This window comes from Grus americana, chromosome 2 (genome assembly GCF_028858705.1).
Source record: "Grus americana isolate bGruAme1 chromosome 2, bGruAme1.mat, whole genome shotgun sequence".
NCBI classification, from domain to species: domain Eukaryota; kingdom Metazoa; phylum Chordata; class Aves; order Gruiformes; family Gruidae; genus Grus; species Grus americana.
This window is the reverse complement of record NC_072853.1, coordinates 143519693-143544187: the sequence shown is the minus strand read 5'-3', so window position 1 is coordinate 143544187 and position 24495 is coordinate 143519693. Positions and strand designations below refer to the sequence as shown.

The 24495-nt window shown below is 42.3% G+C and overlaps 2 protein-coding genes across 12 annotated transcripts in view; one reads left to right on the top strand and one right to left on the bottom strand.

Moving 5' to 3' along the window:
• AKAP9 (A-kinase anchoring protein 9) overlaps positions 1–10023 on the top strand; it is a 118704-nt gene extending 108681 nt beyond the window's left edge. For 9 of the 11 annotated variants that reach the window (XM_054814347.1, XM_054814341.1, XM_054814351.1 and 6 more), the window contains 9 exons: positions 1362–1567; positions 2465–2573; positions 3445–3630; positions 4171–4371; positions 4771–5003; positions 6012–6097; positions 6826–6901; positions 8634–8773; positions 9441–10023. In XM_054814347.1, the coding sequence (XP_054670322.1) occupies positions 1362–1567; positions 2465–2573; positions 3445–3630; positions 4171–4371; positions 4771–5003; positions 6012–6097; positions 6826–6901; positions 8634–8773; positions 9441–9484 (1281 nt within the window). In that variant the 3' untranslated portion in view covers positions 9485–10023. The other 2 variants (XR_008575636.1, XM_054814350.1) reach the window with 2 other exon arrangements.
• Positions 10024–10383: 360 nt separating this feature from the next.
• On the bottom strand, positions 10384–24495 carry LOC129203370 (lanosterol 14-alpha demethylase). Its single transcript, XM_054817757.1, has 10 exons — positions 24266–24495; positions 23362–23460; positions 22186–22362; positions 16359–16485; positions 15154–15328; positions 14854–14973; positions 14228–14423; positions 13555–13650; positions 12093–12261; positions 10384–11427 (listed from the first exon to the last, which is right to left on the bottom strand). The coding sequence occupies exons 1-10, from the start codon at positions 24437–24439 to the stop codon at positions 11249–11251; spliced, it is 1512 nt and encodes a 503-aa protein (XP_054673732.1). The 5' UTR covers positions 24440–24495; the 3' UTR covers positions 10384–11248.

The following is a 24495-nucleotide window of genomic DNA, read 5'->3' as shown; positions in this document are numbered from 1 at the left end:
TGCTCCACTGCTTTTGATTTTTAGTTCATAAACCGCAAGTGGTCTTTGAAACATTTAAAAGTGATCTCCCAACAACTTCAATAATTACGTAAACAAACAAGCGTATGCATTAATATATATCTTAGCAAACAAAATACAAGGAAGAAATCAAGGTAAAAAGTTAATTTCAGAATTTAGCCTAATTTTTAGATGAATGAAAGTTGGAACCACTGTTGCCTGTAAATTTTCCTCTCTCAGAAAACGTTTGGAAAGTTTTTTTATTATTTTTAAATTGCTTCTAAAACTCTTTAGAAACTTCCCTGTAAGAAGTAAGTGTTGCTGAGTGGATGATTTGTGGATAGTCCCAGAAAGGGTTGACAGGAGACTTGCCTCTTTGCTGACCATGTTTTTGCCCATCCTGCCATTATCCCATGCTTTTTGGCAGCTGTCTGTGGAGCCAGGGAGGAAACTTTTCTCTTCATCTAATTTGGCTACTGTTTTTAATCTTCTGAAGCATTGGAAACTGCCCACAGCTGGAGGCAGGATGTGGAGTGCATTGATAACTGTGATAGCATCAGCCTTCCTGCTACGCTCAGTTTGTGCACCTTGCTCTTCTGCACTGTGGTCAACGAAGGGTCTTCCCTTGAGTCCGGTTGGCAGTGGCTGGTGGGGCTTTTTCCCCACCTCGGCAGCAGACAGTATGATCTGCTCTCCAGGATCTGCCTGGAGTTTCAGATAATCAATCTCCTTCTGCTTCCTGCGACATTTGCAACGCTCTGCTCTTTTTCTTATTGGTACCACACCAGGGTCAAATATCCAAAGGCACAACCACAGACTCAGGTTTCCTTGGGAGGGCTAGCGGTTCTTCCGTGTCAGAGAGTGTTAGTGAGGGTGAGGAGTGCATGTTGAGTGGATTGCTTCACTGGTGGCAGCATCAGTGGTATGGATGCCTGTGACTGACTTTCATGACCATGGTGGCCTTTTCTAGTCCTGTTCCTCTGACTATGAATTGGTCATCAAAACACTTGGGCACAGTTGCCTAAATTCCATGCGCAACTGATAAAGGAGCTGCTGGTGGAAGAAACAGAAAGGCTGGACAGCTTCCTCCTGGCTGAGTTTGTTGAATGGATTCACGCTGTAGCTGTATGATTGCTAGGTCTTGGTCAAGAGAGGCATCACTCTGTACCATTCACAAATAATAGTTTAGTGGTGCACTGCCAACAGTAGTCTAGTTGCACTGTACGCCTTTCTCTGTCAGAATTGTTTATGTTCTTCAGTTTCTGAATGTGTTTCAAAATCAAATGTTTCCATTTTAAAGCACTGTGCCACATGCATATTTTGATATATATAAAAACATTAAAAAAATACATATTTATATACAGACTACCTGGAATACACCCAATGAGAGAACAAGGAATTGGGTTCTCCAGCAAAAAATGGAAGGAGCTGAGACGAATGAAACAACCTACCCCACGCTGACAGGAGGAGGAGATCTCTCTGCTGCTACTGAAATTCTGGAAAATGTCAAACAAAAGCTGCAAAACGCATCTCCGCAGCTGAAGCAGTTGGCTCGGAAGGCTGCTAGCAGGTTAGGCCAGTCTTCAGCTACTTGGTTTTGTTAATAGCAACCAGCAAGCTAATAATACCTTGGGTATTAATCGTCATTCACAGACTGCAGGCCCAAACAATTTTGGGGTGGTTCTAGTTTTATAGCATATGCCAGTACTTGAGATGTGCTGATGTAAGACAGGATCACAGAGTATCAAGTACTGCTCTAAATCTTACATGTTTAATATGGTTCATTATAAACTACAGCAAAACTGTCTTTTTTTTTTGTCTGCAATGTGATAAAGTTTATTTGGGTATGGTGTAGGTGGAAGATGATTTTTAAGCAATGTAGTCATTAAATAATTCACTGCATAAGGGGATGACTATAGGGATTATTGCTATGGATCACCTCCCGTGCTCCCCCTGGAAGAAACTAATATGGAAGAAACTAATATAGTCAAGTGATTCTTATTTTCTTGGGTTACTAGCTCCTTAAGAAAAGAAAAGAAAAGAAAAAAAAAAAAAAAGCATGGTACTAGGTTCATGGGAGGTTTGAATCTGGTTTTATTTTGCTGTTATGGTGATATTAAGCATTTATTCTGAAACATTTGGGCAAAACAGAATGCATTATATCTTGAAAATACCCTAAGATTTGCTCACACAGATTTAACAAATTTGTAGGAAGCAGAACCACATTTCTAAAAGTACTTCACATAGAACATCCTTTTCTCAAAATCAGTGGCAACTGTTCTATGCAAATTCTTTATAAAACGGAGCCAATTTAGTTTAGAGTCACTGAGGAGTCTTCAAAATGTTGCCATAACTATGCTGAAGTGATTTGCTCAAGTCCCAGCGTGTATGGATCGATGGAAAACCTATCAGCCTGGCTCAGGGTGTCAGACTGTACCTGCTTTTGAAACTGTCACTTTGGTTTCAGATTGCAATTTGAAGCAGCAGATGATCAAGACTTCATTGCAATACAGAATGCTATTGAAGAAGTTATTTCAGAGCTGCAAAAACTGCCCGGATTGTCCTATCTGGAAGAGGTGAGAGAGTGCGATGTTGTAACTTTGGTGGGAGAGTTTGGATGATGAGATGCGAGCAGAAACCGGCAAGGAGTTAAGTCTGTACTTATCCAGGTCTGTACTTTACAGAGGAAAATCTGCTCCAGTGAGTGTGCTGATTTGGAGTTGGTGAAGTGTAAAAACCCCTTTCCTTTTATTTTTTTCAATTTTAATTACCTTAAAAGTGAATTTTCAACTTTCAAATTAAAACTTTTCCAGTTTAATTATAAATGTTTGAATCTCATGGCTTTTTCTTTAAGAAAATATATTTTCTGCTCAGCAGCATTTCTGTAGCTGAGGAAACTTTGCTCAGTACTTCCTGATACTAAAATCAACATTTAATATTTCCTATATTGTGTTGATACAACACATTTACTTAAACTGTCCTGTATTTACCAAAGGAAAGGCAATTGAAGACTGAGTAGTGTGCACCTGCGTGAAAAATGAAATGAGGTAATCTGTTACAAAGAATTCAGCAATATTTTTAACTGAGCTTGGCTGAGGTCCTTACCTGCCTTTTAGGCAAGTGTTTTCAACGTGACTTGAAAAAAGCTTTGAGGCTGTTCTTTTCCTCTAAGTTAGATAAATCTAAACAGAGTAGAAAAGCTTTGCAAATTGTTATAGCTGGTACAATTGAGCTTGCGTGAAAATATTCTGCTGCGATACACGGAATAAGCAGAGAAGAGAAAGTCACATTAATCTATAGTTTCCATGTACTCTTATGTTTTCTTTATATAAGTTATTACAAAGTTATTGTCATTATCCACAAGTTTTTTGCTGGAAGACAGTTATTTTCAAGTTGGCAGCTTGGATCTAATACAAGTTGTGTTTTGGTTTTCTTTCTTCCTTCTAGCTGAAGCTAGTGCTATCACCAGGGACTCCATCTAGCTCACTGACTGAGAGGCTGCTGAGACAAAACGCTGAGCTGACGGGCTTTGTCAGCAGACTGAGTGAAGAAAAGAATAATTTGAGGAATGCTGTTGTGAAACTGGAGGAAGAACTGAGAAGATACCAGCACAGACAACCTTCTGGAGACTATGTATGTCTTTAGTGGTGCTGATATAATGATGTATATGTAGGCATAAAAGCATCATTTTTTGCCCTCATCATCTAAGTGGGAGTGACCGAGCTGTCTGTCTGGCTCGGCTCCCTCTGCAGAGTAAACGAGCATGAGTTATTCTTGTCCTGTGGTCAATATATCTTGACTTACTCTTTGCTGTAAAACTTTCTGATTTTACCCAGCTTCTTTTTGTTAACTGCTCTTTTCTTTTAAATTCCATGTGCTGCTTTTTGATTGATATCTCATCACTGTGAGAAGTAGCAAATAGGTGCAGAGAGCTTCAGGGTCATGAAGCTAGTATGATCCAATTTTGAGAAGCTGTATTTTTCTAGGACATTGATCAGGCTCCTAAACTTACTGCTTCTGAGGTGTTAGAATGCAATGATGGTCTCAAATCCATTTAGTGGGTAGTTTTTCTCTCAGTAATTGTATGAGCTGTCCACTAAACCAATGACTAGAATGGCACAGCTCAGGCTTTTCCAAGCTGCGTGATTTAAATTTGGTTTCTTTCCTCTTCAGTCTTCTAGACGCTCATCGGATATTGGAGTTAATATTGATGCTCTCGTTGCTTCTGAGAAGGAAATTTGGAACAAAGAAAAGCTGTCACTGCAGAAATCTTTGAAGCAAGCCGAAGCGGAGCTCTCCAAGCTGAGGGCAGAGCTCAGGAGTGAAGCTTTCCTCAGAGAACTGGGATCAGATTCTGAAAACGCTCTTTTAAGGGTAGGAGGACTTTGTTGCCTGCATACTAACTACAGCTGCTTTTTTTCCATTTTGATTTGGGCCTATTTTTTGTGTTCACTCTGATTATTCTAAGTAAACAGACAGTAATTCAGGTTTAAAATTCTCATCTTCAGATACATGACTCTTGGTTTTTCTCCCCAAGAATGCTATGCAAGCATTGATGTTGTCCTTTTGTGTGTGCTCTATTTCTTGCCGTGTAGGTGATCCTCAAGTTACAAAGCTACCCTCAAGAAGTGTGAGCAGTAGTGCACTCTTTGCCATCATAGCAAGAAATGAATAATCACAGAAATGTTGCACAAGTAATGATGCCAAAAGTCTCAGAACTGTAATCATTCCTGGAGCTTACTGTCCCTTTTTTTTTTTTTTTCCTTGTTGTAGAGAATTTATGGCAAATACCTACGAGCAGAGAGCTTTCGGAAAGCTCTGATATATCAGAAAAAATATTTGCTGCTGTTATTAGGCGGATTCCAGGAGTGTGAAGAAGCCACGCTGGCCCTCATTGCACGAATGGGTGGACAGCCTTCCTACACAGACCTTGAAATCATTGTGCATCATTCAAAGGGTTTTACAAGATTTCGCTCTGCCGTCAGAGTGTCCATTGCAATTTCAAGGTAAACTGGAGGAAGTTAGATTTCAAACAGATATGAGTGTGCAATTTAATATATACTGTTCTAGCTGTCTAGTGGAATCTAGAACTTCTCATGTTCTATCTTGTTTAAATTATACATTTTTTGTAGTCATGAATATAGTAGGTACTGTGTTGGGTGACAAGTTGAGCAGAACGTAGGTAAAATCTGTAATAGGAATAAGCAGAGTGATTGTGGTTGAAAATGGGTCTGTATTTGATAATCAAAGATGGAGTGTATTGGATAAAGTCATAATATTAGATAAAAATTACTAGCAATTCTAGGTTACTAGCAATTCTAGTATATGTACGTATTTACAAAGGTATTTTCTGCAACTTAGTTTATTTTAAGGTTAAATTCTTACATGTAAGTATAATACAGATTTCTGAACTAATTTTATCCATCTGGATAATCCTTTGAATTTACAAGTCTTTAGGTCTCAGCCTGAGACTTAATAAAAATAGATGAGGAAGACCAAGTGGAGGTTTTTACTGCATAGTACTGCCACGTTGCTAGCAAATCTTCTTCACAAAGGTTTGAACCCCCAAGCACTTCTGCTTGATCTGAGCCTTGTGTGTAGTATAAATTCAAGGAACTATTCATACACCTGTTGCAAGTGAGGCTTTTACTCATAGCACTCTGCAGTTACAAATTTGGGGGTGCGACCGGGCAAAAAGTATGTATTTAGTATGATTTTAAAATGCTGACAGCCCTGTTGCTTAGGTGCTTGAGCCGTTTGGTGTCCACTTGGACGTATGCAGCACCTCTGGAATTGCAGAGGTGATGCTGAAAACAGATTTGGACAAAAGACGTTTTTCTTAGAGATGTGTAGAAGGATGTTTTCTACTTGTCCTTCAGGTTTTAAATGCCCATCTATTAATTTTGCTTGATGTTCAAGAAATTCTTAGGCCTTCCAGAATACAAGCAGCAGATGATTTTTAGCAGACTATTTCATTTATGCTGAAGTGTTTCTTTTTTTAATTTGAAATGCAGAATGAAGTTCCTGGTCCGTCGATGGCACAGAGTTACGGGTTCCGGTGTGCTAAGTATCAATAGGGATGTCTTTAGCCAGAACACAGGTAAATCATAGTCCAGTAATGACCGAAAAAGGGTATTCACAAGTCACAACTGCTTAATGGAGATGGGTTTTAATTTGCATTTTCCTCATGTGGAACGAATGGGGTGCTGTTCCCCCTTCCTTTTGCTGTAATTGCTTGGATTAACCTGTTTCTTGGGTTTCTGAGAGTTTCCATGCTCAGCACAGACGCTAATCTATTTGCTTTCTTTTCAATCTTCTTTTGTTCTATTGTGGGTGGGATTTAACAAAATACGGCAACTTTCCCTATGGAGTGTGTTTGTAAAACCAATTTGAGCTGTGTCATCAGGTTTCTCTTAAGAGGTCTGCAGCCCCAGCGCTGAGAGGGGATGCTGAGGGCAGGGGCGGACAGAGGGATTGTAGCACAGTGGCAACAGAGCCTATTGATCAGCCCTCCCTGGCCTTTGCCTCGGAACAAAAGTCGTTCTTTTCTTACAGCTTAAAGTTTGGGAAATCCAGTTTTATTAATTCCTGGCTATCTAGGTCTGCACTAAAACCCTGTCCTGCTCAGTCTGTGAGAGTTTTCTCATTATCACCAGGGAGGCCAGGATTTCACCTCTGGTTTTCTCTGAAGCAGTCTGTAAGTGGTCTACGTTTGTTAAACACCATTTTTGTGATAGGCAAACAGAAAGCTTGCATTTGAGATTCCCAGTAAAGTGCAACAGGTGTCACTTTTTTTAGTTTTCAATACATTGCTTTTTCTATTTCTAGGTAATGAATTACGGCCTGATTCCTACTCTGGTGGCATGGATCTTTATGGAGAACAAAGGCATTCCTATAGATCCAGGTCAGACATGGAGTCTCCTAGATCTCCTATAAACTTGCAACATAAGTACATTTTATTTTAGATTATTATTCGCTGTCAGAACACTGTTTAACTAAATGAACGCATCAGTGCTTACTGCTAAGGTTTGTAATCTGTGATGCCATAAGATTTTTTTTACTACCTTTGTAAGGACAGATGACAACTTACATCTCAGGCGTTTACTCATTGCCTGAGCAAGGCCAAAGCTTGCAGACTTCTGTCTGATTTGCATCGTCATGTTCTTGGAGCTGGTGGTAGATCCACTGGATGGAGCCACGTTGACCTACCTCTGTAGAGTCTAGGCTTTGCCACCAAGCAAACCACCGCCGCCTGTCCACCTTTCGCATCGGCAGCAGTGTGGGGTGGGGAGGGGCTGCCTCGGGTGCCCTCAGCCGAACGAAGGGAAGATCAGGGCCGCTGGCTGTGGCTGGGGAGGGTGTTCTGGTTACTGTGGGCTGGAGGAATTACTGCAGCCTCATGGCCAGAGCGTGGGTGGAAGCTGCTTGGTAGCTCCGCTGCTTGTTCTTGATTAAACCCTTTTGGTTTGCTGTACTTAGCTGTGATGCCAGAGGTGTCAGTGAATCAGATGTTGGTGAAACCAGGTATTTTTCATCAAAGACAACGTTTTTGTGAGCACCATCAGCCTTTGATGAGTTTATATGGAGTTGTGAGCTTGGATCTTTACTGAATATCAGATTCTAGCCATTTTGGTTCTTCATGTTTATGTAAGCCACCTCAACATTTGTAATCTTAGCTTGTGGCAACCATAGCAGTTTACATGGAAAAAAATGTTTAATCTATTTTAGCCACTTTTTTTACTTATAGAGAGTACTGAAGAGAGACAGAATCCTGTAAAGATGGCCGTGTTCACACAAGCTTCTTAATAGAAAAGCAAACTTGAATCTACCACGGCTTCTGCTGCAGTCTCAGTAGGAATTTGCTGGTCAGTCTTTGTCCCAAAGAAATGCAGCCACGGATCAGGTGCAGTAGAGGGAAGAGGTGTCTGGGAAAAGTGGTTTCTCTGGGGGAGGCAGCACGATGACTTGGGCAGCAAATGGCAGGGAGGTTAAATGAGCATGGTGTGCTGCTGGCTGCCACAAGGGTAGGTTAAGGGACACGCAGTCAGTGAGGTATCTCTACTCACAGCATTTTGCTGTGTCCACTGATGCTTTTGTTTTATTTGAAATTTTCCTTTTTAGAATGGTTCATAGAATCATAGAATGGTTTGGGTTGGAAGGGACCTCAAAGGTCATCTAGTTCCAACCCCCCTGCTGCAGGCAGGGACACCCTCCACTAGACCAGGTTGCCCAAAGCCCCATCCAACCTGGCCTTGAACACTTCCAGGGACGGGGCATCCACAGCCTCTTTGGGCAACCCATTCCAGTGCCTCACCACCCTCACAGTAAAGAATTTCTTTCTAACATCTAACCTAAATCGACCCTCCTTCAGCTTAAACCCATTACCCCTTGTCCTGTCACTACACTCCCTCATAAACACTCCCTCACCAGCTTTCCTGTAGGCCCCCTTCAGGTACTGGTAAGCTGCAATTAGATCTCCCCGGAGCGGCCTTTTCTCCAGGCTGAACAGCCCCAACTCTCTCAGCCTGTCCTCACAGGAGAGGTGCTCCAACCCTCTGATCAGCTTCATGGCCCTCCTCTGGACTCGCTCCAACAGCTCAAAAAAACCCAAACACCTGTGTCCTTCTTGCCCCTAGGTACCACGGTACACATGCTGACTTAAACCCAGTCTCCTTCGCCTGTTCTCAACTGCAGAACTACGATCCCGAAAGAGCTTTGACAGACTACATCAATCGGCTGGAGGCACTACAAAGGCGACTGGGCAGCGTGCAGTCAGGTGAGGGCTCCCAAGTTCTCCCCGTGACGCCGGGGCACGGTTCCCAGTTAGAAAGCGTGCGCTGGTTCTTGGAGATATGTAACAAACAGCTTGCATCTCAGGCATTTTCAGCCTTAAGCAAGAGGCTACTCTGAGCTGTAGCAAAAAGCTCATTAAAAAAGAAGATTGTTAAATTCTTTGAAGGGAGATGTACCAGTGTGATTTAATTACAGATTTTGAGTTTATTGGTAGCACTTTAACTTTCCCTGATCTCTAACAAATGTGCAGCAAGGATTCCTTTGGCACCTTAGTAAGATTTGAAGCTAGATGGAGAAAAATGTCCCCAAAAGATTGAGGAGTGGGAGTACGAGGGGAATTTCTTCTGCTCCCACTTTGATTACAGAAGCTATAGCCCTTTTGTCCTATAGGTGATGGTAATTTGGGGGCTTTAAAAGGAAGACATCAAGAAAATTGTCAGATCAATGGGACGTAATTTATCAAACTTGATCTTTGCAGTTACTGTGTTGAAGTCTTCAGTGTAAAATCCATCATTTGAGGAAGTTTTTTTCTTAAAAGATTTCCCATGTAAAATCTTTCACGCTTATTCATCTAAAAGTAACATGTTATTGGTGAATCCTCATCTACGTATTACAGGTAACCTTGATGAAAATCTTTCTCCCTCTTTCAGGTTCGACTTCATACACTCAGTTGCATGCTGGTATGAGAAGATAATATCTTTTCAACATCTCCGTCACTGGCAGTGATGTAATGGATTGCCTTCTGTAAATCTGTGCTCTTTCTCTGCTTTTGTATAACGTGTATATTGTGGGACCAATATGAACGCAGCTAGGCGATTGATTGTATGCGGTTCCATCCTGGCACACCCACACAGACTGGGATTTATGTACATAGGCACTTTGTGTTCATGGAAAAAAAAACAAAAAAGCAACCCAACCCCAAACGATGCCCCGCCATTAAATTACATGTATATTTGTGGAATGCTAATTTAAATGATTAACTTATGAAGTGTGTATTTATCAAAAGAGTGCGAAGATGAAACTTGTGTATTAATGAAATGGAGCTACATTCAGCAAAGTTTACTTGCACTTTTTCTGGCAAGGCTACTGAAGTTACATGACTCTCGTAATATTTGCTACTGGCAGCGCAGACAGAATATCACTTGTAGAGACCTATTTTTGTAATGGTAGAAGTTTTGAATTTTATGGGTATTTTGTCAAAGTACTGAAATAAAGATGACTTCATGCTTTTAACTGTGTTCAGGAGCCACTCCCTTACACCATGCTCCTCCTACTCAGGGCGGCTGCAGCTTTGCTTTTTACAGAGGAGAGAGGACAGGTACAAGCTTTCTGAGGGCTTGTGAAGACCCTGGTCGCGTCTTCCGAGGTGGAAGGGAAGATATCCGCTCCCTCAGTTGCTGAGACTGATACAAACACCAGGTTTTGTAAGTTACACCAAAGTTTAGAACAGCAATCCTTGCTGTAGTGAGCACTGATGAAGGGGGAAGCTCTTTGCATGACTGACTTCATGCTTACAAGAAAGTTTATTACAAGTTTCCTTATCAAAGCTTTCCAGAATTGACAGGGTTGAGCACAGAAAACTTCCACAAGAGGTTTGTTTATAAATTTAATTCAAAGTTCCTGTGAGCCAGAGCTCATTACCATTTATCACCACCACTCTTAAACATCATTGAAATCCTGCAGGAGTCACTACAAAGGGGGACAACATTCAGCTATTTCACTTCATTTGTGACCACTTTATACACAAACACATTATTTACAAAATTAATGTTGTTTGTATCACATATTGTTACTTTCACACTTACATCAAGCTTTCAGAAAATTTTAGAAAATTGTTGCTTTCTGCACCTAAGCATTTTACAACTGCTTTAAGTTAGACATTTAACTCGTTTATTCTCAGAAAAGACTTCGCTGTGAACATTCTGCAGTCTGCCCACTACTCAGCTGTACGGTAACATTTTTCTTAAGTACGAAGCAGCCAAGATGGGAGCTAGTTCACTCGGAAGAGAATGACGAGTACCCGAAGTAGGGCACCACGGTCTGCGCTCCCCTTTGCTGCCTCCTCCCTGGCGCAGTTGCTCTAACTGGATGCAGAGGGAAGGCACGCGGTCTTACCCCGCTAGTATCCGGGGAAAAGTAATCTTCAGTTATTTTTCAAAAGCACAGAGTTCCATTTACAGACATTACTTATTTCTTCACTTTAAAGAGTGTTACACCAATAGAAAAAACACTTTTTCCTTTAAAAATGCAATGAGAAATTTGTAGAACAAGCAATTATACCCAGCAGCATTAAATGGTGTGGGCAAACAAACAAAACGGATGCAACACCTTTGCAGTTGGTAAGTATTGTTGTCTTCCTAACAGTAGATGCAATGGTTTCCATTTGCCACACACTGTCACAATTTTATTCAAAAGTCTGTTTGTTAGTTTACACAGATAAGTAAGGTTTTAGCTCCTTTTACAGTGACCTCCTCTTATAGCTGATAATGGGGTTATTAGGTGTGTGTATCATTGTTGTGTAATTTATAGTCGGAAAATAGTCATTGATGAGATCAAATTCATACAAACGAAGCAAAGTAGACCAAATAGTCTTAATCTGAACGTAAGCAAAGTTTTCTCCAATGCAGCGATGACGGCCTAGAAGGAAAGCCATAAAAAGCAGTTAGAATACTTCATTACTAAATCACCTTTGCCCACAAGCTAACTTTAAAAGTTTCCTGCAGACAGTAATTGCTTCTTTCCTTTCCAAACAAGGTGAGGCTTTGATGCTGCACGTACACCATTACGTAACTCCATCAGCATCTTGTTTTTATAAGCTGTTGCTGCATAGAACGGACCAAGAAATACAAGTGCGAATGTGTTGTTCTGTCCTCACCAGAAAGGGTTAATTTATGTATCACCAAAGAAGTGTTACAACACTGAGCAGATACCAACTGTAACCGTATTGTGGTGATACTCACACACTGCTTTGGTGGTTATGGCTCTATGCAGATTTTTGCTCTGCCTTAAAAGGGACTTTGTCTTACCAGGTTTTTACCTTGCCTTGGAAAGACTCGAGTCAAATAGCACACGTGCTAACCTAAACATTTGGGTTGATTGCTACTCCAGTTGATACACAGCTACTACTAATGCAAAACTATTGAATTAATTTTTTAACAGCACTTTCAGAGTAAGAAAACTTTCAGGCAGCAGTAGAAAGAAAAAAAGATATCCTCAGCCACTGCGGTGTGGGGAGGTGCTGTACGAGCTGACCAGCATGAGCCACTCCGGTACTCAGTCAGGCGCTGTGCTTGCTTACTCACCAGCGCCAAACGGGACGTACGCAAATTTCTCTCCAGCTGCTGGGTTATCTTGGAGATAGCGGTCAGGCTTGAAGTCTAGAGCATCCTTCCAGGAGTCCCTCAGTCTGTGGTTAACAGTGGGAGATACACAGACTTGATGGCCAGGGGGAATATTATATCCTGCAACAGTCTACAAGAGAAGAGACAAGACCCATGCACATCACAAAATTTCTCCTTTTTTTTTTTTTTCTCTCAAAGTGTTACCTGAAGTGATCTTTCGAAAGAGATTTTTGGCTAAGCTTGTTTAAAATTAATGCAGCCTGGTACTTTATTATTTGTACAGGGCACAACATTCAAGTAGTTGCAGGAACTTTTCAGCTGCTTTAAAGAAGGCTGGCAATTCTACAGAAAGTTTAAAAAAAAAATTAATGAAGTTAAAATTTATTGAAAGCATTTGTCATGGGAAGGACAAACAGCAAGTTTTCTTTCAGATTTACCTAGCTTGTACTGTATTAAGTGCAAGCCAATTTTTTCCAAGAAGCTATTAAAAGTACCCGGCAAACAAAAAATGCCTTTAAATGATAACAACAAACTAAGCTCAAGTGAGACTGACAGCTAAAGAAAGCATCAGTTTTGCTGAGTAAGACTGCAAGTGGTTGTTACTACGTCCCCTCGGAGCCTTCCCTTCTTCAGGCTGAACCAACCCTGTTCCCTCAGCCTCTTCTCACAGGACAAGTGCTGCCACCTCCTACCATCTCGGTGGCTCTCTGCTTGCTTCACTTCATCAACACAGAATCATGGAATGGTTTGGGTTGGAAGGGACCTCAAAGGTCATCTAGTTCCAACCCCCCTGCCATGGGCTCAGACACCCTCCACTAGACCAGGTTGCCCAAAGCCCCATCCAACCTGGCCTTGAACACTTCCAGGGATGGGGCATCCACAGCTGCTTTGGGCAACCCATTCCAGTGCCTCACCACCCTCACAGGGAAGAACTTCTTCCTAACATCTAGTCTAAATCTACCCTCTTTTTGTTTAAACCCATTACCCCTTGTCCTATCAGTCCCCCTCCATCGTTCCTGTAGGCCCCTTCAGGTACTGGAAGGCCGCAATTAAATCTCCCCGGAGCCTTCTCTTCTCCAGGCTGAACAACCCCAGTTCTCTCAGCCTGTTTTCACAGGAGAGGTGCTCCAGCCCTCTGATCATGAATGTCTGGATGGCTGGGGGCTGGAGGGGTCCAAAACTCGACACAAATCATTCCAGATGAAGGTAGCAGCTACCACGTTCAAGGTATTAATTGCTTTCCTCAATCAACACTGGCTGCGCTCCCACTGATAAGAGCTCAGGCTGCAATCAGCTTTCATCCCTGCCAGCAAACGCTGCTCACTCGTGTTCCTCCTTCTGCCAGGCAGGACACCCCCCTCTCAGCCTTTTCCAGCCCCCGTCTACTGCAGGGAAGTTAGTTAGCTCCAATGAGTGTACTCACCTGCGGAGTTTTGGCCAATCTCATCATGGTCATTATAGGAGGTCTAAGCCTTAAAGTTTCTTTTAGACAGCGATCCAGCAAACTGAGATCCTTGAGCTGAAAATAGACAGGAAATGATATATCAAAATACAACCAAGTTTATTCAACACAAAAAAATGGTATTTCACACCATTTAAAAACAAAAAAAAGCGCAAAGAGTAAGCAGCACATATTTACATGTACTTCATTAGCTACCCTGATAATTTCTTTTTTTTTTTCCATTTAATTCAATTAAGGAAAAAAATCTCTGACCAGTGCAATCAAATACGACTAGCTTCTTACTAATCTGTCTCATGAGTGGTTTTCTGATGCCTAATTAAAGAACAAGGTCACACTGCATCCCTTTCCTCAGTGGGAACATGAGGACCTTCCTCCTCTACAGAACTGTCATTGCTTAAATAGCAATTGTAGGAACTGTAATTTCTGTAATCAACACTGATTAAAAAACAGTAGCAAGCTGAAAATTTACTTGAAAAGGAGGAGATATATTGACAAACGGTGTTACCACAGAGTGACTGTGTCAGATTATGATTTTAACACAAAGAATATGACTACATTTCATGTTTGTTTGTGGGTTTTTTGGTTTTTAATAAGCATCTGAAATTATAAAAATACCCAGCAGGAACATACAAACCTGGTCATAAGTTAACGGTGGCAAATCATCCCCACAAACTGCTTTTTGTTCTGCATAGCACTGCTCCTGTATGGATTTGTCTCTGGCTATGAAGAAGCCGAGCCAGGCGCTGGTGGTGGAGGACGTGTGCTGCCCCGCTAGCAGCAACCCAATAAGCATTCCAGCAATTTCATCATCTGTCAGCGGACGGCCGTCCCTAGGTTGAAGGGTGTTATGTTAGAATTTCATTTGAGCAGGTTTCCAGTTACAGTAGAATTTACAAATTCTTCTAATGTACTTCTTTTTCCTCCTTTTGCTGCCTGCTCTAAACAAAGCAGCTAAAGGTAAAGGGAGAACAGAGGGAGAGACTCTCTGGGAGCCTTAAAGAAAATCATTACCGAACAGCCAGCAGAGAGAAAGGAAGCAACCTTATGACGACTGATGAAGTCTCAGAAGCCTAAATAAACATTTACAATTCAAGTTTTTAAGCTTTTTTTAATAACACCAGCTGAGACCAATTGCTGGCAACAAAACCAATTCAGAACATGAGAGAGTATTTCTTATTTTTTAGTAGATAGTTTTAACTGAAGAGGTCAAAGCTAAAATAAAACACCTATAAACGACAAGTCTTCAAACCCATGGCTTACTTGTATGAAGCATCAAGTAGAGTTTGGAGCATGTCATCCTCCTTTTCCTCAGACTTTCGACGTTTCTGGATAACCTTGTAGAAAATATTCTTTATTTCTCTGTGTGCTCGATCTCGACGTCTGCAATTCAAAACACTTCTATTGGGAACTTTTTACAAAGTAACACATAAAATGTTTATGAGGATTTATAGGGACATATGGAATAGCTTGCAAACTGAAAACAGGGAAGGGAAAAAAACACCAGACAACAAAGGCGTTTAGATAAAATAGTTCAGTTGCTTCATCTGTTATTTCTGGTACCTGAAGCTAGGCAGGGGTAGCCAACCTGGCAGAAGCCAGGCAGCATGAGTGAAACCCCCATCCAAATCGGCATACAGCTGAGCCACCTTCTCATTCAGCAAGCTTCTTATTTCTTTCCCATGTAAGCAATGACTCGCTGTCAAAATGATAAGTTCTGAAAGGGCTTCAAACAGGTCTGAGGGAAGATTTGAAAAAATGTTACTGAAAATGCTTTCAAGCAAGATGTTATGCTTTATAGGTTATTCTTTATTTTGTAGAAGAAAAAAAATAAGTAACTGGACACAGATTAATGATTTTAAATAGAGTTTTAGACTGTTTTACTAGGAGAATGAAGCACCTAATTTTAAATTTCAGTGTGACTATCAGGTTTCTCTTCAAACAATTTTTTAGTTAGATCATTGATTTCAACAACTTTTTTCTCAGGTATTTTTTTCTAGAAATTTTTCTAGGAGAGCTAGTAATCCTTCCAAAGTAAGCCATGCAGCACAAGCTCAATCCTTAATAACAAGTCATACAAAAACTTAACCTTGAAATCCAAATCCATGGGAAAACAGTTAAGTTTTGCTGCTCACTGAATTATTTTAAAATAATAATATTTATACATTTAAGATGGTAATATATAATTTTATCTTTAAGTATGTAATATATAAATATTTTTTTATATATATATATTTAATATGCCACTGTGGGCTTGCAACAATAGTGATAGGCCGTGTCTAGCAGGTTAGTTGGGAAAGACAGGTGGGAAATAATAGAAGAATTCCACTCCAATGACTAACCCAACCTTATCAGCCCCAAGGATGCTGTTCTGCAGTGTAGAAGATCCCTGAGCTCAGATCTCTGACACAGGCTCTGGGAAGTCGGAGCAGTATCTTTTCCCAAGGACTAAGGTGGTTACACTGACTCACTCGGATCAGGCAGAACAAGCGTGACTCAGGCAACAGGTACACTATATTAGCTGACTAAGAAAGCAAAAGTAAGATAGTCCTTTACTTCTGTCAATGATTTTCTGAGCAGCTTAATTCTCCAATAGCCTTAAATTTGATTAAACAAAATCTGTATTTTGCATGTTTCTTCTGATGTTCTGTATAGTTTTACCTATGCCATTTTTCATTTCTTTAATACTGCAGCAAATCACTTATGAAAACATAGGCCTTAATTCCTTCTCAGAAAATCTGAGGAAAAATGCATCTGATCTTGCTTACTTTTTTCTCCACTCTCTCCCCACGCTTTGAAATACTGCTTTGTTTCTTCTTCAATCACAGATACGTGCTGTCTAAATTGGGCAATATTTAGCCCAGTTTTGAGCATCTTCTTCTGTTCCAAAAATACCTAGAGGAACCAAGACAGAAAAAGCAATCACTACAAGGATCATCATATTAGTGTAATTTAAAACTTATTATCATTTGTACTATAAGTACAGAAGTAAAAAGAAATTATGATTGAGATTGCAGGGTACCACAGATACTCAAATTTAAATAATAGATAATATTCCATTTTTCACCTTCTTTGTTTTTCAAGCAATAGTTTAGTAACATCCAAGTACAATACTAGCTCAAGGGAGCTACAATTCTCTCTTTTACAGTACCAAAACAGAAAACAATTTTAGTATCTTTGTTAAACTTTATCCCTGAAGATACAAGTGTTCAAGATTGAAATATGGAATGCACTTTAGATACATAATCACAAATGTAAGCAGACCTGTCCTTGCAAAGTCTGGATTCAGTCTGTGTTCCTTGCTATGTGACCTCCTTGCTTTCTCTCAGAGCATCTGTCTTTTCTCATGCAGTAATACCTTACCTCTGGTCTAGCAATACACCTTCCTTTGACAAGGCCCTCTGATCTCACTGCTTAGGAAACAAACTGCTTCCTAGGAAAATGGTGAGCTTCACATCCTTCTCACCTCTTTCTCTTTTTCTGTGTATAGACTCACAGCTAACAAACCTACTAGTAAAAAGACCATTATTAGATGGGAACCATTCAATGGATTGACAGAACATCTACTAGAAAATTCTTCAATTAATTTTAAGCCCTAACTATGAATTAGAGCATCTGCCCTATAGATCTGCACTATACCACGAGCAACACGCCAGAAAACGTCTTCCCACCAAGGGGTCTGCACATACTATGAAGTTATTCACAAAATGAAAGGCATAAGAAGGAAGGTTACTTCCTAGAAACTTCTGTTTTCAGACGGCAGTGGGGACTCCAGCAGTCTGTCAGAAGGTACACAGGCCGGAGCAGAGAAACAAGCACGTGTTCTCCTGCAACATGCTAGCCCATCTCCACCTCCAGCTTGATGGAGATGGGAATGGCACACAGGAGCAAGCACATCCTCTGCCATGTTAGCTTCTCTCAACACAAAACCATCTGCAAGAGGCTTGGAGGGAGGAGACAGAGAGTGAATATGAGCTAGTATATAGACTATGCATATTAACAATTACCAGAATTACTGGTAAATAAGTAACTCCTTCCTTTTAAAGGGTAAGGAGGGGTTCTTCTAAACACATGACTGTCACTGTCAGACTGAAGAATGAGAGACTTGCAGCTTGAGCAGAGAGAAGGGGCCTCAAAAGAAAGTTCTGGATGATCCATCAACAGTATAACTCCAATGAAAGTTTGAATGGCTCTCTAAATGCCCTCCCAGTAGATGCTACAAGTGTCATCTATCCAGACTTCTGTCAGGCCTTTGACATGATCCCCTATAACATCTTTCTCTCTAAATTGGAGAGAGACAGATTTGATGGGTGGACTGTTCGGTGGATGAGGAATTGGCTGGATGGTCACATCCAGACGGTAGTGGTCAATGACACAATGTCCAGATTGAGATCAGTGACAAGTGGTGTCCCTCAAGGGGTCTGTACTGGGACCAGTACTGTTTAATATCATCATCAATGACATCGTGGGATTGAGTGCACCCTCAGCAAGTTTGCTGATGATACCAAGCTGTGTGGTGCAGTTGACACGCCTGAGGGACAGGATGCCATCCAGAGGAACCTGGACAAGCTTGAGAAGTGGGCCACGTGAACCTCATGAGGTTTAACAAGGCCAAGTGCAAGGTCCTGCACCTGGGTCAGGGCAACCCCCAGTATCAATACAAGCTGGGGGATGAAGGGTTTGAGAGAAGGAGAAGGACATGGGGGTCCTGGTGGAGGAAAAGCTGGACATGAGCCAACAATGTGCACTTGCAGCCCAGAAAGCCAACCATATCCTGGGCTGAATAGAAAGAAGCATGACCAGCAGGTTGAGGGAGGTGATTCTCCCCCTCCCCTCCGCTCTCCTGAGACCCCACCTGGAGTAATGAGTCCAGTTCTGGGGTCCCCAGTACAAGACAGACATGGACCTGTCAGAGCAAGTCCACAGGAGGGCCACAAAGCTGATCAGAGGGCTGGAGCACCTCTCCTATGAAGACAGCCTGAGAGAGTTGGGCTTGTTCAGCCTGGAGAAGAGAAAGCTCCAGGGAGACCTAATTGCAGCCTTTCCGTACTTAAAGGAGTCTCTTATAATAAAGATGGGCACAGACGTTTTAGCAGGGCCTGTACTGATAGGACAAGGGGTAATGGGTTTAAACTAAAAGAGGGTAGATTTAGATTGGACATAAGGAAGACATTTTTTACAATGAGAGTGGTGAAACACTGGCATGGGTTGCCCAGAGAAGAAGTGGTAGATGCCCCATCCCTGGAAACATTCACAGTCAGGTTGGATCGGGCTCTGAGCAACCTGTGATCTAGTTGAAGATGTCCCTGCTCATTGCAAGGCAGTTGGGTTAGATGACTTTTAAAGGTCCATTCCAACCCAAACCATTCTGTGATTCTATGTCTGAAATGAAATTGCGGTGGTAGCACTAAGCAAAAAACCAGCTCACCTCTAGCAGAATGCACTCTGGCCACAACCAGACATGCTACCTCACTAGCTTCATACAGGTAAACACAAAACTAGAAATAATCAGCCTATGTCAATAGCAAGGTCCCTGCATCTCCTAGCTGTGGAAAAATGTAGCCTAGGTGATTTTCTGAGGAACCTGAATCTGCAGAGATAAAAAGGAAGAAATCCTTCTAGTATCAAAGGTATGAATGAAGTAGACTTATCTGCAGACACCCAAGGGTTACTGAGTAGTATTGAAAGATTAATGTGTTGGGTTTGCGTGGCAGGGTTTTGGTGGCGGGGGGGCTACAGGGGTGGCTTCTGTGAGAAGCTGCTAGAAGCTCCCCCTGTGTCTGATAGAGCCAATGCCAGCCGGCTCCAAGACGGGCCCGCCGCTGGCCAAGGCCAAGCCAATCAGCGCCTCTGTGATAACATATTTAAGAAGTAGAAAAACACTTAGAGAGAGAGAGCTTTTGCAGCCGGAGAGAGGAGTGAGAAGATGTAAGAAACTCTGCAGACACCAAGGTCAGTGCAGAAGGAGGGGGAGGAGGTGCTCCAGGCGCCGGAGCAGAGATCCCCCTGCAGCCCGTGGTGAAGGCCATGGTGAAGCAGGCTGTCCCCCTGCAGCCCATGGAGGAAGGATGAGGGGGTGTAGAGATTCCACCTGCAGCCCATGGAGGACCCCACTCTGGAGCAGGTGGAGGCACCTGAAGGAGGCTGCGGCCCGTGGGAAGCCCACGCTGGAGCAAGTTCCAGGCCGGACCGGTGGACCCGTGAAGAGGGGAGCCCACGCCAGGGCAGGTTTGCTGGCAGGACTTGTGACCCCGTGGGGGACCCCACACTGGAGCAGTTTGCTCCTGAAGGTCTGCACCCCATGAGAGGGACTCCATGCTGGAGCAGGGGAACGATGAGAGGAGTCCTCCCCCTGAGGATGAAGAAGCGGCAGAAACACCGTGTGATGGAGTGACCGTAACCCCCACTCCCCATCCCCCTTGTGCCGCTGAGGGGGGGAAGGTTGAAGCCGGGAGTGAAGTTGAGCCCGGGAAGATGGGAGGGGTGGGGGGAAGTGTTTTAAGAGTTGATTTTATTTTCTCATTCCTCTACTCTGTTTTGCCTAGTGATAAATTAGATGAATTCCCTCTCTAAGTTTGGTCTGTTTTGCTCGTGACGATAATTAGTGAGTGATCTCTCCCTGTCCTTATCTCGACCTACAAGCATTTTGTTATGCCTTTTCTCCCCTGTTTAGTGAATGAGGGGAGTGAGAGAGCAGCTCTGGTGGGCACCTGGCCTCCAGCCAGGGTCAACCCACCACAATTAATCTCTTGAATAAAGCAGAATCCAAACACACTCGAGGGAAAAATCTAGGGTAACTCTAAAAAAAGACCTTATTTCAGGAAAAAAGCAGTATATGGTGGCCCAATGAGATAGGCCTTAATCATCCCTATATGCCTGAAGAACACAGTTGTAAGAAATGCCCATTTCCGAGGAGTTTATAGAAAGTTCTATACAACTCCTGAAGGATGAGATTAGATCCCCTTGAAGAACCAGCTCTTGAATGAAGACAGACATTCAAATCCATCCATGAACTGTAGAGTATGAAAGCATAAGTCAAGACAATTGTAACAAGTGGATGAACTTTCACAGATTTAAGAGACCAACTAACACCTTTCAGTTTCAAGCAGACATCCCACAACAGTCAAAATCCAAAGAACAAGCACAACACAGTGAAAATCTGGCCAACTTAGCAGTCTGATTCATAGACACCTTTCTGAAACTAGTATATACCAGAGAAGAATGTGAAACAGGTATTGCAGAGAATCATGTGCCCTCTACACTCTAGCAGCTCCAAAAGGGATCCCTGACTCCATCCCTGGCTTTTTGAGGAAGACCTCTGACTGTCAGAACTGGTAGAAACAAGTCTGTTAGAATGGCTCCACTTGTGGAAGAGGTCTCCTAGGACACAAGAAACCATCTCCTATGTGTTATCCAGGCTGCAGTCCTGCTGGTTTCATTCACAAAGGGATGGGAGCAGCTACGCATATCTGTCAAGTGCAATAAAACCAGCACCCAAACAACCCTCCCCCCAAACTTTGTGACACTGTCTATCCACAATTTAACACTTTCTGACAAAGCAGGAAACAACTAAGTTCTTTAGTTATTTACAAAGTGGCAAGTTGTTGGTAGTCAGTTGTGTATGAGAGATCCAAAAGAATGGGGTAAGAACAACATACATACTTTGTGGATCGCTGCAAAATGCTGGTGTGGAGGAAAGAGACTAGTGATTGCCGCCCCTAAGCCACATAATTAAGAGGGCAACAATCACTGCAGGTACCTTCAGCAGGGAAGAATTAAGAGGCATGTTAAGAAGGAAAAGTCTTGATGGCTGCAGAAACTATTACCAGTCAAATGACAGGCATTTATACAAACCAAATGAAGCCAAAACTGAAAATCCAAAAATAAAGTATATCACAATGCTGTTTCTGCCACCAGACTACTCTGTTGTACAACAGGCTGTCAACCTCAACATACACTGAATACAGAGTCCCAGTAGAGTAAGTCTGTCCACAGAAAATTTCGTTTCTGCGGTTTAAGAGTCTGTCATGCCACACACCACACACAAACAAGAAAGCAGCCAACACTTAGCTCGGAAACAATGCCACATGACACAGCCACTGTGCTTCCAGACCCATGCAGACTGTCTTCTGCAAATATACAGGCTGATTTTTGTCCGAGCAAGACAAACCTTGTGGTGCAAATTGTCAAAGTAATACTCCTGAATCTTGATTTGGCACAGCATAAATGTAAAATTATCACTCTCAAAGCTCTCTCAGAAGAAAGACCTAAAGTTGCTTGTAAGGGAAAGTCAACCGCAGTCAGTGGCATGCTGTAACAGAAGCCAAAAGAGACTCCTAGTTTTTCCTCTGCGGTGGGATTAGATGGTTTCAAGAACAAAAAATAGCATCCACACTGACAAACAGCCAGGTGATAAATAAAGCAATCTAAACATTTTCAGTCTTCATTATCCAACTGAGACAGTTTACCAACTGCAATATCCCAGAATTGCTTATGAAGACACAACCCTACCATACAGAGCCAAGAACTCAGGGCTGCCTACTCAGAATTTAAATTATTCTACTTTTCTACTCATCTGATATTTAGAATACATACCGGATTAGGGACATCATAAGCAACTCCCTTGCCAAAAACTGGTGTAGTTAACCGAGAGTATACATCCTCTGCATTCAAATCTTCATTTTTACTATTGAAGAGTAGAGCAGCAGCATCACTACCCAGTAAGTATGTGAATGTCTTGCCAACCATAGTGAAACTGAACACAGGTCCATACTAAGAGAGAAAAAAACCCAAACCAGTTCATTTTAAATAAGAACACAAATCATGAAATCAATATCTCTTTACGTACAGGCTTCCACAAATCATTTACTTTCCTAAGCAGTGTCTAGAGATTTAATAAAAATATAAATATTTTAAACCATATTTAAATTCTGTTCTCAATATACTTACTAGTGATATCTAACATTATAATGAACACATATGGTCTTGCACATTTTAAAACCACTTAGTTTAAAAAATTTAATTAAAACATCAATCACACTACAAAAACGAGCAGGGAGATTACAGTACGTATAGCCTCCAATAATCTACAAAAACTGTCTCAAAAAAAAATCTGGATTTGGAGTTATGCATAGGTAATTAAGAGTAAACAAGATTTTAAAGTTTAAAGGTCATCTCCAACAGATCTTCACATACTAAATTTGCCTTTCTCTAAGCTAACCAAGCTAAGATTTAAGCTTATGTTTTAGTGTGAAACAGATCATTAAATCTTATTTCATTGGAATGAAGGCTCTAGTCCATTTTTGGGGGGCTGTTATAGTATAAAACCTACTGAGGTTTTGTACCTCAGCCCTTTTAATACTGGAGAGGGCCTTAAAAAATTCATCAAATTGCCTACAGAGGTGGTCAGCTACATTCCAGCCTGGTCACAGATTAGCAAACACTGAGATTAAAAATTCCCAATTAAGGCAAGAAATAACATCATGAAAATGGCTCTTTAATTAACCTGTGATTCAGCTATGAGCATTACCCAAATACACAGACATATTTTTTAAATTTGAATCACAAGAGATATCGCAGAAAACATTATTTCTCTAACAACAATGTGCATAAAGAGATCTGAAGAAACCAGAGCCTACTCAGCACGCTCCATTCCATTTTCGAGGTGGTAAATGAGAATGAACTGATTTTAAACAGGCTTCACACAGAGAACTTAATAGATACACAAAAGTATTTTAGCATATGTTCAGCCAGTCATGGGAGAAAACATACCTTGTCGTAAGCATTTTCCAAAAATTCAATGGGACTTTTTCCAAATGCGATTGCATGTCCAAGGAAAGGGATGCTTGATGAAATATAAGGTGGGTATTTCTGAGGAAGAAAAATAAATATCGAGTTTTCTTCAGAGAGTAATAAAATCCTGTCCTTTTACATGAAAACTAATCACAGAGGAGGCTTTAGTTTTGTTTAAACTTTTTTGTGAAAAGGCCAACTTTGGACAATTGATTTTTTTTCTAGATAGCATAAGACTGAGCCACATTTAAAAGCAGCAGAGGTTAAAATAAAATTAATATGATTAAGATTCTTGCTAACCTGCCTCTGAAAGCAAAGTAAAAAGATATTGCAATTGGAAAGATGGCACTCAGAAACAAAACAGTGTTGACGATTCATTAAACATTCCCCTGACAGCACCAACCTCAGTTTAGCAAGGAGTTTCACGCATACGTGTGAGCCTTCTTTTAGGCTGCACCGATGAAACAGTATCGGGCGCGGCCTTTGCCACTAGAAAACCTCTGCACCAACCTTCATGTGGTACCAACCAGCTGGGCGAAGGGACAAAGCCAGCGCAACATGCCCGTCAGAAACCGTCCCGGGGGGAAGCTGCTGGGAACGTTCCTCCCTCGCCAGAGCCTGCTCCAGCACGCTTGGATTTTACCGCCCACTTCTTTGCGCTCCCCAAGAAGGGCTGTCCAGAGATGAGCAAACCGCTGCTCCCCCGGCCCTCCGCCCGCACCCCGAAAGGAGGCCGCCCAGCTCCCCCGGCCCTCACCCTCCCCCTTACGCTCGCCCCGCAGTGACCACCCCTCCCCGGGAGGGCGGCGGAGACCTCCGGCCCATCGCCTCTCCCTGGCCCGCCGCGGGCGGTCTGAGGCACCGCGCGCCCCCCGGCGCCTACCCTCTGGTCGGACCCGACGTGGCGCCGGTAACCCAGCTGGAACAGGTAGCCGAGGCTCAGCGCGAAGGCGGAGGCGGCCAGCACCAGGGAGAGGGGGTTACCGACGGCCACCCGCTCCAGCAGGGACCCGCCAACCTCCATCAAGCTCAGCATCTCCTCAGCGCCCGCTGCCATCCGCCGGGCTGCGGGCACCTGCGCGCCGCGGGGCGTGGCCTGCGGCAGCCACACCC

What these genes read in the sequence shown, in the direction of transcription:
- LOC129203370 (XM_054817757.1), bottom strand. Translation starts at nt 24,439, where the DNA reads ATGGCAGCGGGCGCTGAGGAGATGCTGAGCTTGATGGAGGTTGGCGGG. An exon ending in CTTATGATGTCCCTAATCCG is followed by an intron (nt 16,486 to 22,185) that starts GTATGTATTCTA and finishes TGGTTCCTCTAG; the next exon opens with GTATTTTTGGAACAGAAGAA. An exon ending in GATTGGCCAAAACTCCGCAG is followed by an intron (nt 12,262 to 13,554) that starts GTGAGTACACTC and finishes CTTCTCTTGTAG; the next exon opens with ACTGTTGCAGGATATAATAT.